This window comes from Acanthaster planci, linkage group LG12 (genome assembly GCF_054643075.1).
Source record: "Acanthaster planci isolate LZ-2023a linkage group LG12, COTS_SCS, whole genome shotgun sequence".
NCBI lineage: Eukaryota > Metazoa > Echinodermata > Asteroidea > Valvatida > Acanthasteridae > Acanthaster > Acanthaster planci.
Window position 1 is genome coordinate 8,793,328 of NC_141788.1, and position 20,689 is coordinate 8,814,016.

The window sequence follows — 20,689 nt, forward strand, 5'->3', positions numbered from 1 at the left end:
GTTCATCTTTGGTTGAGTGTTTTGGCGGGTTGGAGCTCGAGTAGGCCTACCACATCATTACACGCAGACTTAATTTGTGCCTAATTAAGGCTTCTGAAGGCATTCTCCGTCTGTAAAAACGCCCCCCCCCCAATTTCTTGGTTACAGCTGCCAAAACGCACTCCTGATATGTTTTTGTTTGGGATTAAGCATCAGATACTTACCGAGTCCACTGATAGTTAGGTTTTGAAGTTTTCATCAGCGCCAATGGACCTGACAAGTCCTTCAATTTGCAGCACGTTCAGCAGTTGATGTTTGAGCTGCCCGGGTGCTCACCACGACGAGGAGCCAGAGACTCGTTTGGACTGGCACTGGCCTTCACCGGTAAGGCCTATTGAGACCACCGTTACACCCTATGCTCAAATGCTAGCTGATGGATGGCATCATCCGTCCTCCAGTCCCCAACTATGAAGGAAGATAGATTTCCCTTACCTTATCAAGCTACAAATCTGTAAAAATCAGTGCTACAGTGGAATATATCTCACGGTTTATTCTCTGTGTTACAGATGCACGGTAATGCAATGAAACTTTTGCAGAAAGTGCTGGAACCGAATCACCTCAGATTGTTACGCCGAAACAGTAGGTAAAACCAACTTCAGCCAAGGTGCTGTTACCTAAAAATGTCTGGAAATCATGCTTTGAAATAAATTATTGTTGAAATTCAAAATTGTGTGACAAAATTAAATGCAACCATTTCAATATTATGGAAACGGGTTTTCAAAAGCGCACTACATTTCGTTTGTTGAATGAATACATTTCTGCTGCGAAATTATAAAACTATCAGTCCTTCGCAATTTCTCATTGGTCTAAAAGTCTACAAGCTGTCGCCCAATGGTCAAGATTAGTTGATGTACATGCAGGCCGGTTCATTCAATTACGTCACATCAGTTATTGTTGTTGAAACTTGGGAAGGGTGGGAAGCGCCTATGGCGCGGTGATGAACAAACGCTAGAAGATTTGTTAATCATATAGTTTGATTCAATCATAATGATTACAAAAAGGGAGTATAATGAAATCGAAAGTTTATTTTGAAAGTTTGCATTTCAATGCGATGGAGCAAAGCAATTCAGGTTCATTTCCTTTACCAATTTCAAGTCATAAGGCCCGTCAGGTTTCGACCGAAAACAAGGGTCAGGTAATTTTACACTCATTACAAAAACCTATATTTACTCTACGACTTGACGCAAAAAGCAAAATGAGGTATCTCACGATTTTTGTATGGATTTTCAAAGATTAGAAATAGTATGACATGCCGTATCCCCGATGGATTTTTTTTAACAAAGAATGAGTCCGTAGGAGAGAAAATGTTCGGTATATTTATTTATCAAATATTAGCACCAAATCCCCCAGAGAACAACACCAGCAAATAAACGCCAGGATATCGGACCTGTGAGTAAGGCTTTTGATTTTTTTTCTCATCATGGATCCCCCCCCCCAAAAAAGCTGGATACGCCGCTGATGACGTCAACCTTGTAACACCTCAGGCACCGCGGGTTAATGTTCATTTACTCATACTTGAAATTTCAAGTTCATGTGTTGTATCATAAGTTTGGGAAAAAATGGCCTGGGGAAGTATAATCCGGAAGAAAACAAGTGTAGAAGGCTTTAATCGTATGATTTCATAATTTCATAACGGTGACTGGGCATACTTGCTAGAACAATGAAAAGTTTACCTTGCCTGGCAGGAGCAGGGCAATAGATGGCGCACTTGAAAACATCTTGAACATTGCGTGGCTAACCCGCCTCTGATCACTGCATTTCAGACAGCTAGCTGGGCGGAAAGACATATTGCTCAAAAATGGTAATACTCTAATAGATATGATCTTTTCCTCAACTAATCATGATGTGATCAAAATTACAAACTTGTTGAACACGCACATAGTTTCTCATGCTCTTAGGAAGTTTCTCTGTCCGTAGCAATATGTATGTTCAGATGTTGGGCGCGATCGGAAGGCCGTAACTCAAGTTAGGCCTATAGTTCTTACCCCCGCAGTTATTTGTGGGGTTCGACGTCTGCTCCCAACAACGTTCGTGGGCGGATGGTCGAACCCCACGAATCTGCGGGTACCCATGTCTTTGACGGATCAGCATTGTTCAGTGCAGAAGAATATATTGTGCTCCCTCCTGAGTTGATTATCCTACGAAGACAAGAGTCAAGATTGCCCTGACATTGAACGGCATGATTATGACGATAGCACAACAGCGTTGTGCTATCAGCAGATCAATTTTATTTGAAATCACCAACTTAACATCCATTTTTAGAAACCATTTTCCACAACCTTGTAAGTTGTTTTCAAGATGTATTTTTTTGCGTTGGGGAGATGTTAATTATATATAACAGGTTTTGCCCTTACCCAACGTATATTAATAAGCACTGTATGCTCAGTGCTTGTCCGAGAGCTTGCGAAAAAAACCTCACAAGCTTACTCGGGTGGGACTCGAACCCACAACCTCCTGTCTACTAGTGCAGATGTCTTAACCACTCGACCACCGAGCTTGCCGGGGTCGGCTGGCCGGTCCGAGTCAAATGAAGCAGCGGGTACCGCGAACTATTTTCAAGATGTATTTTTGCGTTGGGAAGATGTTAATTATATATAACAGGTTTTGCCCTTGTAAGTTGTATCGACACAAAGATTGACTATTGCATCCAACATGTTCAGCATCCATTAATAATGTCCTGGCTTCTGTCATGATTAGGCCATGTTAGAGTTGATGACATAGCCTGCTTAGTCTGAGTAGGCCTTACTAATACTAGGACCCTACAAATTGCCTTTCTTAAACATTTGGACGTAGTCGGGCTCAACCTAACTTCTGCTTATAATACTTTTGGAGGAATAAGAACACGTAATGTAGCTGAGTCCCCTAACATTGGTATGTTATTGGCATGTTAAATGACGAAAATCACCTTTTCCTCTTAAACATTTGCATTGGTGAATTTTTTTGGGGGGTCCTGTAGGCTGACAGGAAGGCTACCAACCGCTACTACCCGCCGGATTTCGATCCCACCAAGCATGGCTCCATCAACAAGTACCGCAACTCCCATCCCCTACGGGAGCGGGCCAAACGACTCAGCGAAGGCATCCTGGTTATCCGGTTTGAGATGCCGTACAACATCTGGTGTGGGGGCTGCGGCAATCACATAGGCATGGGTGAGTGACTGGAGTTTTGCCACTGGTGTGTTGCAGAGTTTCCTCCCGCTCCTGCCAAAAAATATGAATAAAATCATAAAGTGGTCTCAATCTTGAACAAGTTGTGGAAAGCTCAAGGACCGGCAAAATCAGGGTAACAGTAGGGTCACGATGGTGACCTACTGGCCCCCTTTACTGTATTTTTTGCCGTATACTTTTCCACCCACACAAAGCTCTGTATTGCACGTATAACAATAGGCCGTTCCAATACACCCCGCCCACTGCACACGTGGGCACATAACACGTCCTCTTTGCCGACTCATGTTCCAGCCGCGCGCTTTATCGTGCGGTCGTGCACACATGTCAGACATAAATCACGGCTGTGATTGGTCAGGACACAGTTGGGCGGAGCTTAGTGGATGGGTTCTATTTATTCAATCCTGCCCCTCCATCAGGCGTCCGCTACAATGCCGAGAAGACCAAAGTGGGCAACTACTACACCACGCCCATCTACCGCTTCCGGATGAAATGCCACCTGTGCGACAATTACATCGAGATGGAGACGAACCCCATGGAGTGCGACTACACCGTCGTGACAGGCGCCCACCGCAAGAACCAGAAGTGGGACATGGCTGAAAATGAACAGGTTCTGACAGAAGGTAGGCACTCTAAGTCCTCCGAACATCCACTGTATTCCTCTTTTATCATTATTACTCGATTATTGTGAATGTTCAGCCTCTCAGATCTTTTAAAATCCCAAAGGGGATTTTGGAATATTTTGTTCCATTCGCAGGAGAGTAGAGTCCATAGGTTTCCTGCAAAGTGAAGGATTTGGAAAGATCCCTTACGGAATGCTTAGAAAGACTGGCTATTTGCAAATGTTGATGGAGTTGGCATTAGGAAGATGCAACGCTGGTGATGCCCTCGTCCAAGTTAATTTAACCGATGCCAATATAAAGGATATAGTTATTAGGATACAACTCCAGATAGACTGGTTCCGTAAAGATTACATGACACACACTATATTTACGCGGTGGGTTCCAGAGGGATTTTTTGATGCTACCAGAAAAAACTACCGCACGGCAACGAGGTGGATACTCACCGCTTTGACGTCACCTGGTCACATATCATTTCTACTTCCCAGACTTGAGGTGGAATCGGCCAATGATGCGCTCCGATTTGTTCATGAATATTTATGAGGTGTAGTAAACACGTATTTTGTTCTTAGATCGGCAAACGGTTAAGAAGTTGGCCACGGATCCCATGTTCAAGTTGGAGCACGGCGCGGATGACACCAAGAAACTTGAAGCCGTCGCCCCAACGCTGCACGAGCTGGAGCAGACGCAGACGACTTGGAAAGATGACTTTGAGCTGAACAGGATGCTGAGGCAGAAATTCAGGGTAGGAGATCAGTAACTTTTCATGGTTGCAGTCGGGAAACCTAAAAGTGTACTATCTTCTTGTGACGAGAGAGTCACATCTGAAGAGAATAATAAACTGGTATACCTACAATGATTTTACTCCTAACCTGCCAAACTCAAGAGGTCTTGGGAACAAAGACCACTCATTCATTATGTTAACAGTCGGCAGCAACTACATAAGGCCTCTTTTGTCCACTGCTTGGTTTATAGTTAGCGCGGTCCTGCTAAACATCAGCATTCCAGAGTTTGGAAGGGACGTGACAGATTTTCGAAAAATGTTTATTCTCAGAAAGAGAAGACTGAGTTGAAGACGGCCGTTGCCAGAGACGAAGCCCTGCTGTCCAAATCTTCCCTTGACATTGCGCTGGTCCCTGAACATGACGAGGACAAGAAGCTGGCATCGCTGATGAAGTACAACACCGTGGAGAGTGAGTACACAAACCTGGATGTGAGATAATTCCCCCCCCCCCGAAGCTGACCTTATCCGGGAAGAAAGTATGATTAGGATAAATAACCATAATATGAAACCATACCCTCGAAAGTTACCATTTTACTACCGACTGCCTACTGTCCAAGAGGAAATTATCTCACGGACGGACACAGGCTTACAAAAATCATGGCATTAATGTCAAAAGTGCAAGCTGCATTTCACAGAACTGAAAAGTGAATTTACTGAATTCCGAAGTTTTTTACATTGCCAAAAAAGATGTAGCCAAGTGTAACAGCGTTTATTGCTTCTCGCTGATTGGCTAATGAATTTGTAATTTGTGGTTCGGGAAACTGTACCAACATTTGACGATTGGACAGCAAATTTAAGTCTTGTAACTTTTAATTTTTGCATTCAAAGATCTTTTACACTTTCTGTTCTTAAATTTCACTTGTGTTTTTTTTTCTTTATAGCCTATGATGAGAAGCAAAAGAAAAAGAGGCAGGAGATATCAAACAGGAGTATCTTCTCCAAATCCTTGTCTTCGTCCTCTTCATCTACTCCGGCATCGGCGATGGCAACCACTCCCCCATCACAGGAGACATCAAAGCAGCACCGAAACTCGGGAGCCCAGAAACAATTTGATCTGATCCACAGACTGAAAGCCGCTAAGAGAACGAGTGCCGGCTTTGATGACTTTGGCTCCTGTCCGGACAGAAAGACTGCGCGGCAGAGCGGGGGAATGGGGATCGTCCTGTCAAAGAGGCAGAAGGATACCCGAAACAGTGAAGAGAAATCGCCAGACCCCCAGGAAGACAGGACTAGATCGGATCAAGAGGCCAGCAAAGTGGTCTCACCTAAACTTGAAGCCGGGTCAGTTCCAGAATCTGAGGTCACTAGAGATCAGGTGTGCACTGATCAGGAACTGAAAACTTCCAGGACAAAATGTGAATGCATTTGTACTTCAGCCATGCAACTGGGCCGCAGCTCTGAAGACGCAAATGGAGAAAGAACAACCACTGAACATGCGGCGACTGACTATCTCAAAGATATCAATCTTGAGTTTTCAAACCGCCTACAAGCCACAGAAAGGCCTCACCGGCAACCAAACGGTTTTGAGAGTGGGCATCAGCCCAGAGGAGATTCAAAAAGAACCGTGGGTGACCGCACTGCACAAACTGAAGTTAGCCCGGGAAAGCTGACTGTTGGCAAAGGTAATGCAACCCTTGTGAAGTCGCTCGTGTCCTGTGACTACAGCAGCGGCGACAGCGATGGATCGGCGGATTAAATGCCAGAAACTTATACATTCTCTGTCTTCATTATCAAAGTGGAGCACCACTTTAAAATTCTTCAGCACCGACTCGAACTGTCCAGAATCGTGCACACTTTCTTTATTGGCCATTGAAATACTGTGTTGATTCTTGAATACGAGTGCTTACAACACTCCCAATGCTTATCCCCCAAAATATCTAGATGTATTTCCTGCTTGTGAGTCAACATCAGAAATTTTGCGCATCGAGACCCGGTTCTGTGATGGTGGACGCGCAGTTTCTGAATCGGTAGAGAAAGCATGGATTAGGTGCAGTGATTTAGAGCTATGTACAACGTAAAGTGATCGAGGTGTTGGATGTCAACCTTTCAAACTGATAAACACTGGGCAAAGCCCAAGGCTGCCCGGTATTTCCTTTTTTCCCCTGAATTTCAGTTGCATGCCTGCTCACGAATTCCGAAGTGCTGATTTCGGAAATGGCTCAAATATCCTTTCCGTGAGAAAAAAAAAAAACCTATGAAAGATGCGCCCTGAAAATATATCCTTTGGTTTTTCTATTTATCTCACATACAAGAGTTCTCTGGGCAAGTTCTTGGTATGGCCTCTTATAAAATTTGATGCACTTTTAATTTATCCTGCAAACACAATGATGTATGGAAAGTGCATTTTCGAAATGAATTGAGTTAGGATTTAGAAGAAAGACTGAGCACATGTAACCCCATCATAACAGCCCCTCAAACCCACATCTTTGCATTAACATTGCTGGCACGTCTTTGTATAACAGTCGATCACGATCTACAAGAAGTGGTCTAGTTTCACGCCGACAAACTTTAAAATGGTAAAATCTCAGATGACACAAAGTGTTTTTGTCAACTTTATTCGTTACGTTTGAAAATGTATGTACACCCATATAAATACAGGTCTGGTAAATTAAACCATTTAAACTACAGAAGTCTGTGTAATGTAAACTGAGGAAAGTCTCCAGGTTTCCGATCATTTCCAAAGCATTTCTGGTCTGTGTGTCCCTCTCTATTACACTCAAAAGAAAAAAAAAAGCTGGATTCAAATTAGTTCTGGAAGCTGCTATTAACTTTTGCCAGTTCTATATGTTATGTGGGATGGAATATCTCCAAAGTGTTGCCATTTTTAAATAGTTACATGTGCAGTAGCAAGTTAATTTCTTTTTTTGGGGGGGGGCATTAAGACCTTTGGTCCTTGGGAACTTTTTTGTAGTTCTTGGGCATCTCTTGTATCTAAACAGTCGAGTGCACATTTGTGCCATACAACAAGTCTTGGTGAGGGGAAAAAATTGTCCCCAAATACACAACTTGAGGCTTATTCACAATATTACATGTAGTTATTTTGACCTTTTTTCGTGTAAGTTCACAACAGACCATTGTATATTTTTTTCACAACCTGATGGCACACTGTCAAATGAAAACATCCCATCAACAATAAAAATGTGTAGAGTGTGTACACAAGAATTTTGGAACTTTAAAACTACTCATTCAGCGAGAGGCAGTTTTTCCATGTTGTGAACAGCACACACTCAAATTCCACTCAAATTCAACTACCTGAGAACTTACTCACCAAAATGCAAATTCAACCGACAAAATTTTAAAAAAAGAGGAAATTTCAAAAAGCTTCTGTTGACTATTACTTTTATGTTAAGTACAGCATCATCTAGATATGTCACTTGAAGTGGGAAATGTTTCCCTGGAAATGCATAGCGTCCTTGGTTTGTGTGCCCAAACAACCTGACATGAGTGACCTCTGGTATTTTCTGCCAAACTCACAGGCAAGTCTGTAAACTGGTTTGAAAATGGGTGAAAAACAATGTGAATGCTCCTTTTTCACAGGCATTTGGCGACAATATCAAGGTTTTCTCCCCACTGTTCACTATGGCACACTTTGTGGTCAGACAGTGACACCCTGCCCCCGGTCGAGGGCATGAGATATGGACTTCATCTCAACTGAACCTTGAATTAAAATTTAAACTTCACTCAACACACGCCCATTGGACTGGGTCTGAGCGTTGCTAGAAAACAAGGGGGCCTCATGAAGAAATCGAAGGACCTTAAGGACCTTCATTTATAAGCTGCACTGAGGACTTCATAACCTCACGTGCGTGCCAAGTATTTAACAGAACCTTAAGTGCTGATGCACTTCACTGCACTGACCTTACATACCCAGTGTGGACTTGTGAACAAAAGATGTCCACACGATGCAGGAAAGGGAGATGTTCTGTGGACTTACACATGTCCACGGGACGTTTCTCCTCTGAAAAAGAACTTTAGAAGCATTTTGGGGTAGGGGTCATCTGTCGTAAAAGGGAGAGGAATAGCCAAGGAAACCTTGTACAAAAAGATAGCTGAAAATCGTGTTCCCAGTTCAAGAAAAACAAGTACTGACTATTTTCACCGAGTTTTCTCAACTGCACGAAGAGAAAGGAATGTCCACACTAGGTATGTAAGGTAAGTATGTGTGTTTGTGAGAGTTACAACAGAACCTCATGAATGTTAATGCCTGCAAATCAGATGCACAACTCCCTAAATTCAATACAAAACAGCTCTTCAAAATTTAATGAGGGCACTCCACTTAACGAGGTTCTGTAAGTTACAGCCTACATGGGTCATCAGAACGTGCCTCAAATAACGCCGTGATAATTATAGCTCCTCGTAACATCATAATTGAATGAAAAAAAATAAAATGGAGATGACTGGATGCAGGGATGAACTGCGTGCCAGCTCTACAGCACTGAAACCCCTCCAAGCAAAACGAGGCACTTAATATTACAAGGAATGAGGCTGTCTGGCACTAATTCTAGTGCGAGTATTGATAACAACTTCCCTGTGTCATTTGCACATGTAAACTTCATGACAGAATGTATCACAGCCTCGCTTAACAGCACATGGGCAACTGGGCTTTCGCTGCAGTTTGTAAGTCAGCCTTAATCCCATGTCAGGACGTTCTATCCTGGGGTCAATTTCATAGAGCTGCTTAAGCACAAAATTTTCTTAAGCGCAAAAAAAGCCTTGCTTAAAAAACAAAGGTTACCAGCTCCAACTCTGATTGTCATGCTAACCAAAACACAGCTAAATATGATCCAAACACAATGTACATGTACATCACATGGAATTTTGCCTGGTTACCTAATTTATTAAGCAAGGTTTTCTCGTGCTAAGCAAATTTTGTGCTTAAGCAGCTCTATGAAATTGGCCCCAGTTTAATATCACAGGCTTCTGACGTTCTGTTGACCTTCCAATTGTTAACACTCCGGGCACGGTGTTCAGAAGTGCGTCAACATTTTAAATCTTCTTCCAATCAATCTAAAAGTTTAGCAAGAGTTAACCCTACAAGCAGATCGTAACGAGTAAAAAACCAAGCAGTTGGAAAACGGTTTGAACAATTACGACAAAACATGTACCTGTACATTTTAATGCCACATTTCAAATACGTTTTGATACATCAGTTCCAATTGTACAGCCGTAAAACCCCCATATTTTTAATAACCTTTGGCCGAGTGGACGCAACGCTATCAAATTATTCTTGTCCGATCCACTATGTGCATTCTCGGAAGTCCAAACACTGACATTTCTCATCCAATACGGGCAAACTAGCTACATACTGTACAGAGAAATTGACTGGAGCAGGATTTGAACCTGGGACCTCAGCGACAGATTTCCAGGGTTCTTACCACTTAGTTCGTCAATATCTTTGGTATGTGGGTGCTAGCCACAAGCCAATTTACTCAACATGATGGGAAGTTTCTTTCAGTTTCTGTTCCCTCATAGGACCAGCGATAGAGAGTGCACTAAGTACATTAATGTTTTTCAACGCAAAGAGATTCAGGCTTGGCACTTGGCATGCAGATGTAGACACTCGCTAGAGGTACGTCTGTGCAGTGTCAATTCAAACTCACACATGGTTTGTTGTTACAGTCATCTGACGTTCATGGCCTCAGGCACGTCAGCCGGGGGGGAATTGATCATGTCAATGGAAAGAGTACACATGCTCGGCTGACCTGTTTTCAGCAAAATGAGCATTTCGTGAGAACGCATGCCCCACTTTCACAGAACTGATGTCAAAAAATGACCGCGCGACATTAATTAAACAACCCTGAAGGTTCAAGCAGGGTAAAAAAAATTCGCTGTAACAATGTTGGAGAAAGTGTGTGTGGGGGGGGGGGAGATTCTAACACCCCCCCCTGCTCTTTTAGGACAAAGCCCATGTGAAAGAGGGCCCACTGTATCCCTTTGAATGTGAAAGACGCCAGTCCATTGCCAAACCAAATGGCAATTTTATGCACAGAGCAGATGAACCACTTCTGTCGCGAGTTTTCCAGACCTTGCGTTATTTGGAAAAACCCTTTCCCCTGAACGATTCGACTGCAAAATACGCAGCGGGTCAATTTTGCAGGCATTTTTTGGCTATGAACTGATTTCCAATACCTCTGGGATGCTCACTTTTAATCATTGATATCTAAATTACATATTCATTAGTTGTTACAATTTATTCATTACATCACTTCAATCATCCAATCTGCACATGGAAGCATGTCAACAATGCTTGAATGTTGTTCAATATTTTAACTTCTTCTTTTACATATTCATGTTACTCGTGGGTTATTCATCAGTGGTCTCCTTGTCCCGTTTCGATTAGAAAGTCGCTGAATGCTTTCTGGATTTCAGCATCAAGCTCATCAAGGTCGTCGGCGTAGCTGCAAGGAACGATGAAAAGAATGGTTTAGATCCACTGCCCCCACCCGATATGCCACTGCTTTTCATCTGATCAAAGCCGAAAATACTGACAACTTGTCCTTCTCGATTTTGCAGATCTTCGAGAATAAAGATATGAATATTCCACAATCGATCAAAATACCCAAATATGCGACTCATCGGCAGAGCAGTAGTTCAGGTGCAGATGTACATGTACGAAGTGTGGGGGTACAGTAATCCCAATCATTTAAGTTTTGTATCTACAGTGATGACATTATGCCACTGTCGCTCAGTGCTGTGTCTTTTCTTTATGACCCGGACTCACTCAAGTTCTGCAGCGGGCTCCTGCTGGTAGTGACTAGGATCCCAGTCGTACTCGGCGTACGGGTCGGCCGTTGATGACGGCGCGTAGTCGGTGTAGGGGTCAGCCGAGCCGTCGTCTTCCGTAGTCTGGTAATACGCCCAGTTCTCCAAATCACCGTCATACTCATCTCCGAAGCCTTCAAGAAAATGCAGAAAAGAAGCAAATTTGATGTAAAAATTCATCCAAGGCTTCAAGAAAAATGAAAAAAAAAAAAATCATGTATCTCTCTACTTTTAAGCACTGACCTCATGAAGAGGGCAACGCCAACACTGAAGTACTTCAACCCTAACTGTCAATCCCCCAAACAAGTGATGGACCAAGGACTGTTTGGTTTAAGTAGTTCTGGGCTCATCTAGACCTAAGGTCATGAGGAGAATCTTGTGGTGAATAAGACTCATTTTACTCCTTCAAGTGACCACTGCCTCTGCTACAAGACGGATTACACTGTGACATTTCATCGGTTGAAAACTGTTTCAGTGATGTATTTCCGACGTTTATGACCGATGAACTCGGTAGAAGACATCCCCAATACATCCCTTCTTGTTGCCCGAGGTACCACTTGACCCCTCAAGTGTGCCAAACTTCCCCAGACCGCACCAAAGCGGGTGGCAAGTGTATGGCGGGACGTACCTGCCTCGGCCGCTGAGATGACTTTACCCTGTGAATCATAGAATACTGGCTGGTTCTGTTGAAGAGAATATAAATGTAGGATGATAGAGAATTGCCAATCTCTCAATAGAGTGCCGAAGTGGATATGTCCCGTGCACAATTAGTGTGTAAAAGGCATTAGTGCGAGAACCAGCACGTGAACCAGCACGCGCGCGTACTCTATTCATTTGCACAGCACTTTGTGGTTCACAGTGACGTCACACTTCGGTACTCTATGGCCGTACATCTGATGTAACAACTGTGTGCTGTCTGCACAAGGTGAAATAAAAATTTTGCTTCCATTTACACAGCACCTGAAATAGGTGTAGGTAGGGTGGGTTGGGTGTGTGGGTGGTTCGATGGGTTGGAGGGTGAAGTTGTGGGTGGTTGAGTGGGTGGTGGGTTCGTGCATGCATGGGTGGATGGGTGCATGGGTAGGCTAAGATTTGTTTGGCACTCTTTTGTTGACACTGATTCAGTGCGTAGCTATCTATGACTGGTTAAAAAATGCAAGAGAGGTCAAATGGCACTTGTTACACTCGGAAGGGTCCTCACTGCGTGCCTGAGTAAGTCCGTCAAGTCTTCTGGGACCACATTCCCACCACAGCAGACAATAGTAGAGATAAGCAACATCGCTAGCATTTTGACTTACGCTGAACATGGCAGGTGCGGTGTCTCCACCGCCCGACATGTAACCGCTGCTGCCAGCAGGTGGCGGGGCCGCGGTGCTACCGCTGTAGGATGCCCCGCTGCCTTGCCCCCACCGCTTCGCCCGCAGCTCAATCAGCTGCAGCCACAGCTCCCGCACGTTCCTGGAGGGGGAAACGATGAACCACATCAACGAATGCCTCTGGCAAAAACATGCAAACTGTTCTACGAAAACAAACGTCTGACGGCGCCGGATCTTTTCCGCGAGAAAGTCTTGCTCTTCTTCAAGTGGGAACTTTCCGTTACAGGAAACAAGAAATAGGCTTCTATTTCCCGACAGACTTTGAAATAATAAATTAACAGCTGGAATTTTGATAACCCTTCACACAGACCAACCGTGGGGATAGTCTGTTCCATGAAACTAAACACTGGCAACTGACACGGCATTCTATTCTGTCGTTGAAATGGAACAGGGCAAAATGCATACATCTGATTTCTGAGTGAATGTAAGCACCATCTAAAGAGCAGCCACGACATACTAGCTTGAATGCTTGCTTTTTCTTTTTTTTTCAATGCACATAAAGTCACTTACTTGTCGACGGCCTGATTCGTGACGTACTGTCTGGCTTTCAGGAATATTTTGCTCAGCTGTTCAGAACTCGTCTTGTTGTTCTGCTCCCTGTCGTAATCTTCAATTTCTTTCCCTGAGAGCTGAGAGAATTTTTCGGAGACACATTATCCTACCTGAACTCATTTGGAAACTCAAGAATGCACGCTCAAAATTTAACTACAAATGTTCTGACCAGTGGAGCACAGAGTACCTAAGTGAATACGTCACGTGCAAAAATTACGAGTGTAAAAGGCATTAGTGTGAGAACCAGCGCGTCCAACCGTGCGCACCTATTCCATTCGGTTGCACAATGACATCATACGCTGCTGCTCAATATGACCCTTACTTTGATAAGATTTTGAGTTTGACTACAATGCCTGGGCTAAGGTGCGGGCATTGGACTGTTTGATGATCACTCTCTCCATAATACTTGGGAAAATGCCTAGTTTCTTTCTCTCAACCAACTTCACAATCGTTGCAAAATCTTGGTCAGTTGGTCGAGGCCTTTGTCAGGCGGGTTGGTTTACCAGCCTCCCCCATAAAAAATCTCAAACATGCCCACTCCCCCCCCCCCCCCGTGAAAATTTTACGATCCCCTGAAGCGTTTGACATCAATTAAGACAATCCTTTCCCTGGTCATACCTTTAGAAGTAGGCCGAGACATTTCAGGTTTTCGTCGCTGGCACTGTTAAGTAGAGTGTCCATGAGCTCACTCAGAGCTACACGGTATACATCTATCCTCTGGGGTCCCTTTGCTTCTGGCACATGCACCTGCAAAGCACAAGAAATGTCCCCTTTTAAACATGCCTGAAATGCCACTGCATAATACAGACACGTTGACTAAGCTCAATGAAAACTTCAGTCTCATTGTATGCACCGTTGACTCGTCATGGGGACATTCACAGCGACGGAATATGACAGACGTGTGGCAATTACTGCACAAAGATAAGCCACTGGGATGCCTCTGCAGAGAAGGAATTGACAGGGGGACAAGAGGGAGCCTGGGAGAGGTGCTGAAGGAGCGAGGGTTGTACCTCTGATATGAGAAACAATTCGGCGAGGAACATGGTGGCTCCGTGTAACCTTGTCAGCTTGTTGGGGTCCCTGGCCATGGCTTCTCTGCTTTCAACAGCCTCTTTGACTCTGTCGAAAAATGCAAAAAAAGATGCTGCCAGACTGGAAATGAACAAGGCATGACTTGGTCCAGCCTGGCTATCCTTTGCAGCAGTGTTGCAGTCTGGACCGCGGCGCCAGCCGATACAAGACCAGACACTACACAAGTCACATGCGACAGCGTAAGCAATGGCAAAGGAATGACTTGGGTTCCAACAGAGGGTTTGCGTGGCTGTCATCCTGCAGACAGGTGCTTTTGTTCCACAGGGTATGCACAAAGGCAGTTTCCCTGTGGAACAAAACAACTGCCCTGCAAGATGGCTACCATGCAAAGCCTCTCTTCACTTGAATAGCTTGTGACTTGAATTCAGATAGAAGGTCTTGAGCTGGTCTTGTGAGGTTTTGCTAGGGTCCTCATTACAACAATGCTTAATGGCAATAAAAGTTGAGTCCTTGTCCAAGTCCGCATGCAAGTAGACTTCAGATACAAGGCAGTCTAGTATGAAGGAATCACAAATAAGTACCAAGGTTATTGCATATGGAGTATTTTCAACAATATGAGCATTTGAGTGCACAGATTGCTATAGCTGCAACGAACACTGAAGAATCAGATTTGAATCAAGTTTTTTTTCCCCTCTTCACCAAGAGATGTACACGAGGACACTGGCGCGACTTGAGGAAAAGGTTGGACAAGGCTGGTACCCTGGCTTCATGTTCTGCCGAGGATGCGACGAAATGGATGTCGGGAGCATCGTCAGCACGCGTGAAATGTTGCGATTGGGAGCAATGGAAGGAACAACACGGACATGCTCCTAATGAGGAATGTGCGCCCATGTAATAATCTGGGACGTCATAGGCGTACCTTTGATTAATATGGCTACGGAATTTGGTAATGGCTGGTGGAAGTTCTAGGTGGGAGATGAGGTAGTCACAGGCCCTTGCACCGGTGTATCTGAAGTTGGGCTCCAGCACAGACTACAGACAAGCAAAACAGTTAAAAATCTTCACATTATATTTAACAATTCGGACCGATCTGTTTTCTGTTACTGTCTTGCAACTACCGAACAGCTTGGGACTTGGCAGTTCCAGCTTCTGGACTGGTTTAGAGTTATAAAATATGCAAAATGTAACTATCGAAATAAGGTCAACGCCTTACCGCTGTGTTCCTGAGCTCGGACATCGTCCCTCACATTTTTGTGCACATTTGGTCGAAAATTAATCGTGTACACATTCAGTTGAAAATTAAATTTGCTGTGTGCACTCCAAGTCCAAAACAACAGTGTCCACATCGAGTCACTTGGTCAACGCAAGAAACGTTACAACTGCAATATAAGTCTGCACTTGCGGAAGCCTGGTCAGGGGTGAGATTTGTCCGGAGTTTTGGCAAAAATGTATTCAGCACTTACAGATTTTTCTGTCTGGCACTAAACTGCCAGATCTGGAAGTAGTATTTTCCAAATTTTTCACAAAAGTAAATGCAGGACTCCTGTGTTTAATGTTACTCCCCCTGGAATGAAACAGAATTCTACTGAACAGTGGGGGTATAAGGTGTTGAACTGTAAGAACTCGGCATCACTTGTAAAAAAACTGTACATGTACTATGCATTGCTACTGGCCGCATTTATGGAAAACTCGGGCACCATGAAATGTTTGCGACATGATCGATCGTGGTGGAGATCTTTGACTTGATAAAGGCTTGAAAAATCCATGGAAATTTTAGCGGCTCCAAAGTCAGGTGGAAAAAGAGGCAAGCAATGAGAAGGAAAAAAAGCCATGCTTCCGATTACATGCCTCTCAAAAATAGGGAACGTAGGTTGGCGATATTTTGGGGGGTACTTTTTGGTGCTGACTGAATGGGGATGAAAACCAGCAAAAACAAAAAGGCAAATTTTTCCAGGTTTGTTAATTTCCTCAAATCTTGCATCTGTTTTGCCACCAGCCAGTGCACCTGTTTAGCCACAGCCCGAGTATTTGGGCACAGCCCTTTTTACCTGCTCAAAAATGATGTCGGCTATGAGGCCTAAATCTTTGTTGGACCTGACGGCTGCGTTGAGGTGCTCCACCATAGACTTCATGTAGTCTTCAAACAACCCCGGGCTAACACTGAGACTGAACAGTACGTCCTTCACCATGGTGACAAAATCCGGCTCTGTGCTGCTGTTAAAATATGGGGGCTAAAACCAGACCCCAAAAAAACACAAAACAAATGGAGCAAGTCTGAGTGACAGACTATCATTGAATACAGTTTGACCAACACCGCCGAAAAGGTGGATAGTTGGCCAATCTAGTCTACCGTTTGGATAGGGAAAGTGACACGACAATTTGTTCACGTTAACAGAGGGATATGTCTTGTGCGTCAAACAAAAAAAGTAATTAGCAGGAGAGCAACTCGAACCATGTAACAATAAATGAGACAATAGTCCCAAAGATGAAGGAGCTGACAGACTTGGGGGTCAAACAAACCAGTAACGTGAAGTTGGATAAGTTTCTCATCTTTGTTTTTTCAAGAAGATTGTGGGCAATTTTCTTTGAGGAGGGTGTGGAATTTTCAAAGATTGTGGATAGGCTTTCATGACTCTCTTTGAGAACTTTTTACCATATCCGACAAGTTTGCATTTTGAGTTAATAAGCATTTTGTTACAAATACCTAAAAAGTCAGAATACATTGCAAATGTACCCACACAAAGACTTTAAAAAAAGGCACTCGTGAAAAAGCAGGCAGGAACGAGAAAACGTGTTATCATTTTACCCAGCCTTTTCACTGACTGACCTGTTCGCTACCATTGGACCACTGCTGCGGCTGTGGTGCGGGGGCACCATTGACCCCTGGCCAAGGCTTGCCTGGCACAAACTCGGCAGGTCCAGAGTCAGACCACTGCTGCTGAGGCTGGGCAGGGTGACCCTCCCAGGCTGTCCCCGGCACAAAGGCTGGTGCGTCGGCAGATAAAGATTTCATTTTCGTAGTGATTTGATCATCATCAAAGTTATCCCTACATCTGCACGCAAAAAAAAAGAATCAATGAAAAAGTTTAACATTTGTTTAAAATCTTTCAGAGGTACTTAAGAAATGAAAAAAAAAACCAAAAAGACGAAAACTTTCAATTATAAATGCCATAACTTTAGAGTCTAGTGAAAACACATTCAGAACTTTGCAACAACTTATTTAGATAAACTTTTAAAAGTGCCTGTGTGGTTTTTTGGTTGCATCCAAAACTAATGGCACAAACTTTGTAAACAACCAATAAAGTAGAGCTTAACCGGTTGACTCAACAAATTCTAGTAAACAGCAACATTTGTTCTGCTTTTAAATCATGATAAATTTCATCATCAGTGTGATTTAGGTTAAAATAACCAGGAATCCTTAATCTTTAGGACCCTTTTGTTGTATAGCATATGCATACATCCGTATTTGCCAGAATTGACAAAAACTTCCTATTTTTTAGCAACAGCGTCCATAAAAATGAATCCTTGTCAAGTCATTCGGGGAGTAAAGACTTTCATACACTGAAAACATAATTTTAGACTTGGTGATTCACATCTTATAACCTGATTTAAAAATGAGTTAAACAAAACATGGAGGGGTTCTTCAAGTCGGGATTAACCACTTCTGCCGGGGATTCCGGATAACGTATGCTTTATATGCGACTTTGCGAGGCCGGGGTCTACGAACTCGGACAAAGGAAACAGGGCCTTGTAACCAAAGACCGTACTCAGAACAAAAGACCTGGCTGCTGGGAATTACTGACATTTTTTCACTCTCAATAGTGGAGACAATCCAGCCTTGCTTCGAAACAGTATACCACGTTTTGGGGCATTTAGAGCAAGCAGATTACCATGGAGGACAATGCACTCTACCACCACTACTACTACTACTGAAAAGAGGTCAGCAGCCCACTGCGCCAGGTTCGTGAATAAAAGAAAATTCTATAACACTGCACAATCTGGGCTCTTTTTACAAGGCTGCAGGCCTGGCTGAAATACTCAGGCATCAATAGATGTTTTTCTGTCAAGTTAGAGTGGACACCAGACAGTCCTTCACGTGTTTGTAAGTGTCCAGTACATGAAGATAGGAATTTCAAACGAATTTTGAAAACAGAAAAAAATGATAAATATCCCACCCTAGCATCATCAACACTGAATAACTGCCCCAGCAGGAAGTGGTTAACAATCATCCAAAAATCCTGAGTCTGGGAACCTCAGTAAATGGTGGTGGCCACACAGCAGTCATGTAGGCTTGACTCAAGTTGGGATCTTCCATGATGTTGTCTGCATTTATGCTTTGGATGTTGAGGCCGCGCGCCGTTACTTGCTCCACGCCCTCTTGTTTTCACTTATTACATGTACTGTGAGTAGTCAGAAATCCCGACTTGAACAAATCTGCCAACTGTTTGTACACAGTGAATCAGCTCATCTACCAAAACAGGTAGCAGCCAATCAAATTGCCAGACTTGTTTTTACATCTTTCATACCTCTATAATAATGAACAAGTCTACAAGTCTGACAGCTTTGATTGGTGAAAATTCCGTATACATTATGCAATTATGAATAACCACATATCACCGACGGGACTTATGGTTGAATTATCCGGATATCGCAGAAAAGCTATCAAACGAGGGCGCCTTAAAGCAGTTATGTGAGCGGCTGAGTGTGATGACTGTGTACTGTGTATGTGATGAAGGGATGGCAGACTGGGGAAAAGCAACACAAGTCCGACTTGATTCAAGTTTACAGTTATTGCAAAACATGTAAATAATGACAGTCACTAGAATTTTCAATTTGGTGGACCAAGCCTAGGCTAGGGGCCTAGGGCCTACTTAGAAAAAGTTCAAAGAAGTTCTATACATTGATATTTTGGTAAGAGTTTCAAACTCCGCTTGACACCCTGTGCAGAAACCCTATAACATTGTCTGAAAAATTCAAAAAGTGTGTTCTATTTGAATACCTCAAATTTTCCTTGCTAACTTTTTGAGACATTTTATTGATTTCAGATGGCTAAATTAGTATTGGTCTTAGTCACTAGGCCTACAGAGAAACATTGGTGGCGTCTGTAGGGTTAATAATCATGATAATTGAATTCTTTCCCACACATGACACACTGACTTATGCCTACAATATCGAGTAACAGTGCCACCCTAGTGCAGAAATACATATGTGTCTCGGTCTTTTCTTAGACAACATGGGCCTGGGCCTAACACATGGTGAAGGCTAAATCTTGGGCCCAGATTTTTTCTGCTGAATTTCACTTTTTAGCATGGCACTGGCACGGAGGCCTGGGGCTTTTTGATGGCCGATAATACCACTGTAGACATGGCAGAGAAAATTCGTTTTTTGTCCGTCTGTGGAACTATTTCTAAACTTCAATCTCTCTGAGAAAAAAATCTCGACTTCTCGGCGTAAGCACTGTCCCAATTTATCGACAGTCCTTTTGTATGGCAAGGTGCAAAAGGATGTAAACAAAAATGGCCACCATCTGACCACAGGCCTTCACAAATTTCGACACATAGACTTCGACAAAACTGCCGAAGATAACTCCATAACTACACTTCAATTAGGCCACCCATGTCTGAACAGTGTATTGTCTCTCCTCGTGTTCAATTTCAATCAGAAGAGACATGAGAAAACCCAAAGACTTTTCTTTATTTCTGAGAACAACAAAGACTCACCATTCACTGTCATTCGGCACATAAATCAACTCACGTCATTTACAATGACTGGCTCGTCCCCGGCCGTTTTCACTTTGTTCGCGATGATGTGAACAGTGTTAATATACCAGCATTCGAGGTTGAATTTACCTTCGCTTTGCTAGTGCGTCCATCAAAGGCACACCAAGCAGCCTGGGCTAGCCTTTGGAGTATTTCATTAAAAAGTAAATAAATTCCATAAAAATTCAATAGTAAACCAACTGAAATGGTTAATTTGATTGTGAGAACTTCTAACAGAGTCTGGGGTAGTCAGTTTTAGTTTACCCACTTTATAATAGGACCTACCCCAAAAGTTTACTTCACTGGGCGTCCGGTCGCCGACAAAGAAAAATTAATGATTACTATAGTGATAACGTTTGGTGCATGATCGTTTCGGATTTCCTTTTTGAAGTTTTCGTCACTTTTTTGTGCGGTATCCAGGCCGAGAACCTTCAAACAGAGTGCACCCACAGGACCAGCCCTTGTACAGTTTAATAGGGGCTGGGTTTTTGCCGGGCAAACTTTGTAGCGATGACTGAGGGTGGACGAGGCGAGGGTGGGGAACGGGCATTCATTGCTTTCCCCGTCATGCTCCACGCATTCTCTTTGATTTTGCCCTGTC

General features: G+C 43.5%; 3 protein-coding genes across 6 annotated transcripts in view; 1 reads left to right on the forward strand and 2 right to left on the reverse strand.

Annotated features, from left to right (window-relative positions):
* trappc13 (trafficking protein particle complex 13) overlaps positions 1-569 on the reverse strand; it is a 55,380-nt gene extending 54,811 nt beyond the window's left edge. For all 4 annotated transcript variants that reach the window (XM_022246079.2, XM_022246078.2, XM_087144525.1 and 1 more), the window contains exon 1: positions 204-569. The gene's annotated coding sequence lies outside the window, so the exon portion shown is untranslated. The remainder of the gene's footprint in view (positions 1-203) is intronic.
* Positions 570-1,752: 1,183 nt separating this feature from the next.
* LOC147797121 (putative splicing factor YJU2B) lies at positions 1,753-7,262 on the forward strand. The gene is made up of 6 exons (XM_087144238.1): positions 1,753-1,840; positions 2,996-3,188; positions 3,623-3,826; positions 4,396-4,568; positions 4,878-5,016; positions 5,489-7,262. Exons 1-6 carry the CDS (start codon positions 1,838-1,840, stop codon positions 6,301-6,303), a joined length of 1,527 nt encoding a protein of 508 aa, XP_087000364.1. The 5' UTR covers positions 1,753-1,837; the 3' UTR covers positions 6,304-7,262.
* On the reverse strand, positions 7,147-20,138 carry LOC147797122 (polyadenylate-binding protein-interacting protein 1-like). The gene is made up of 11 exons (XM_087144239.1): positions 20,050-20,138; positions 17,157-17,382; positions 16,378-16,560; positions 15,249-15,361; positions 14,308-14,416; positions 13,916-14,044; positions 13,256-13,374; positions 12,668-12,827; positions 11,998-12,052; positions 11,329-11,503; positions 7,147-11,005 (listed from the first exon to the last, which is right to left on the reverse strand). Exons 2-11 carry the CDS (start codon positions 17,340-17,342, stop codon positions 10,918-10,920), a joined length of 1,317 nt encoding a protein of 438 aa, XP_087000365.1. The 5' UTR covers positions 17,343-17,382; positions 20,050-20,138; the 3' UTR covers positions 7,147-10,917.
* Between the last annotated feature and the right edge of the window lie 551 nt (positions 20,139-20,689).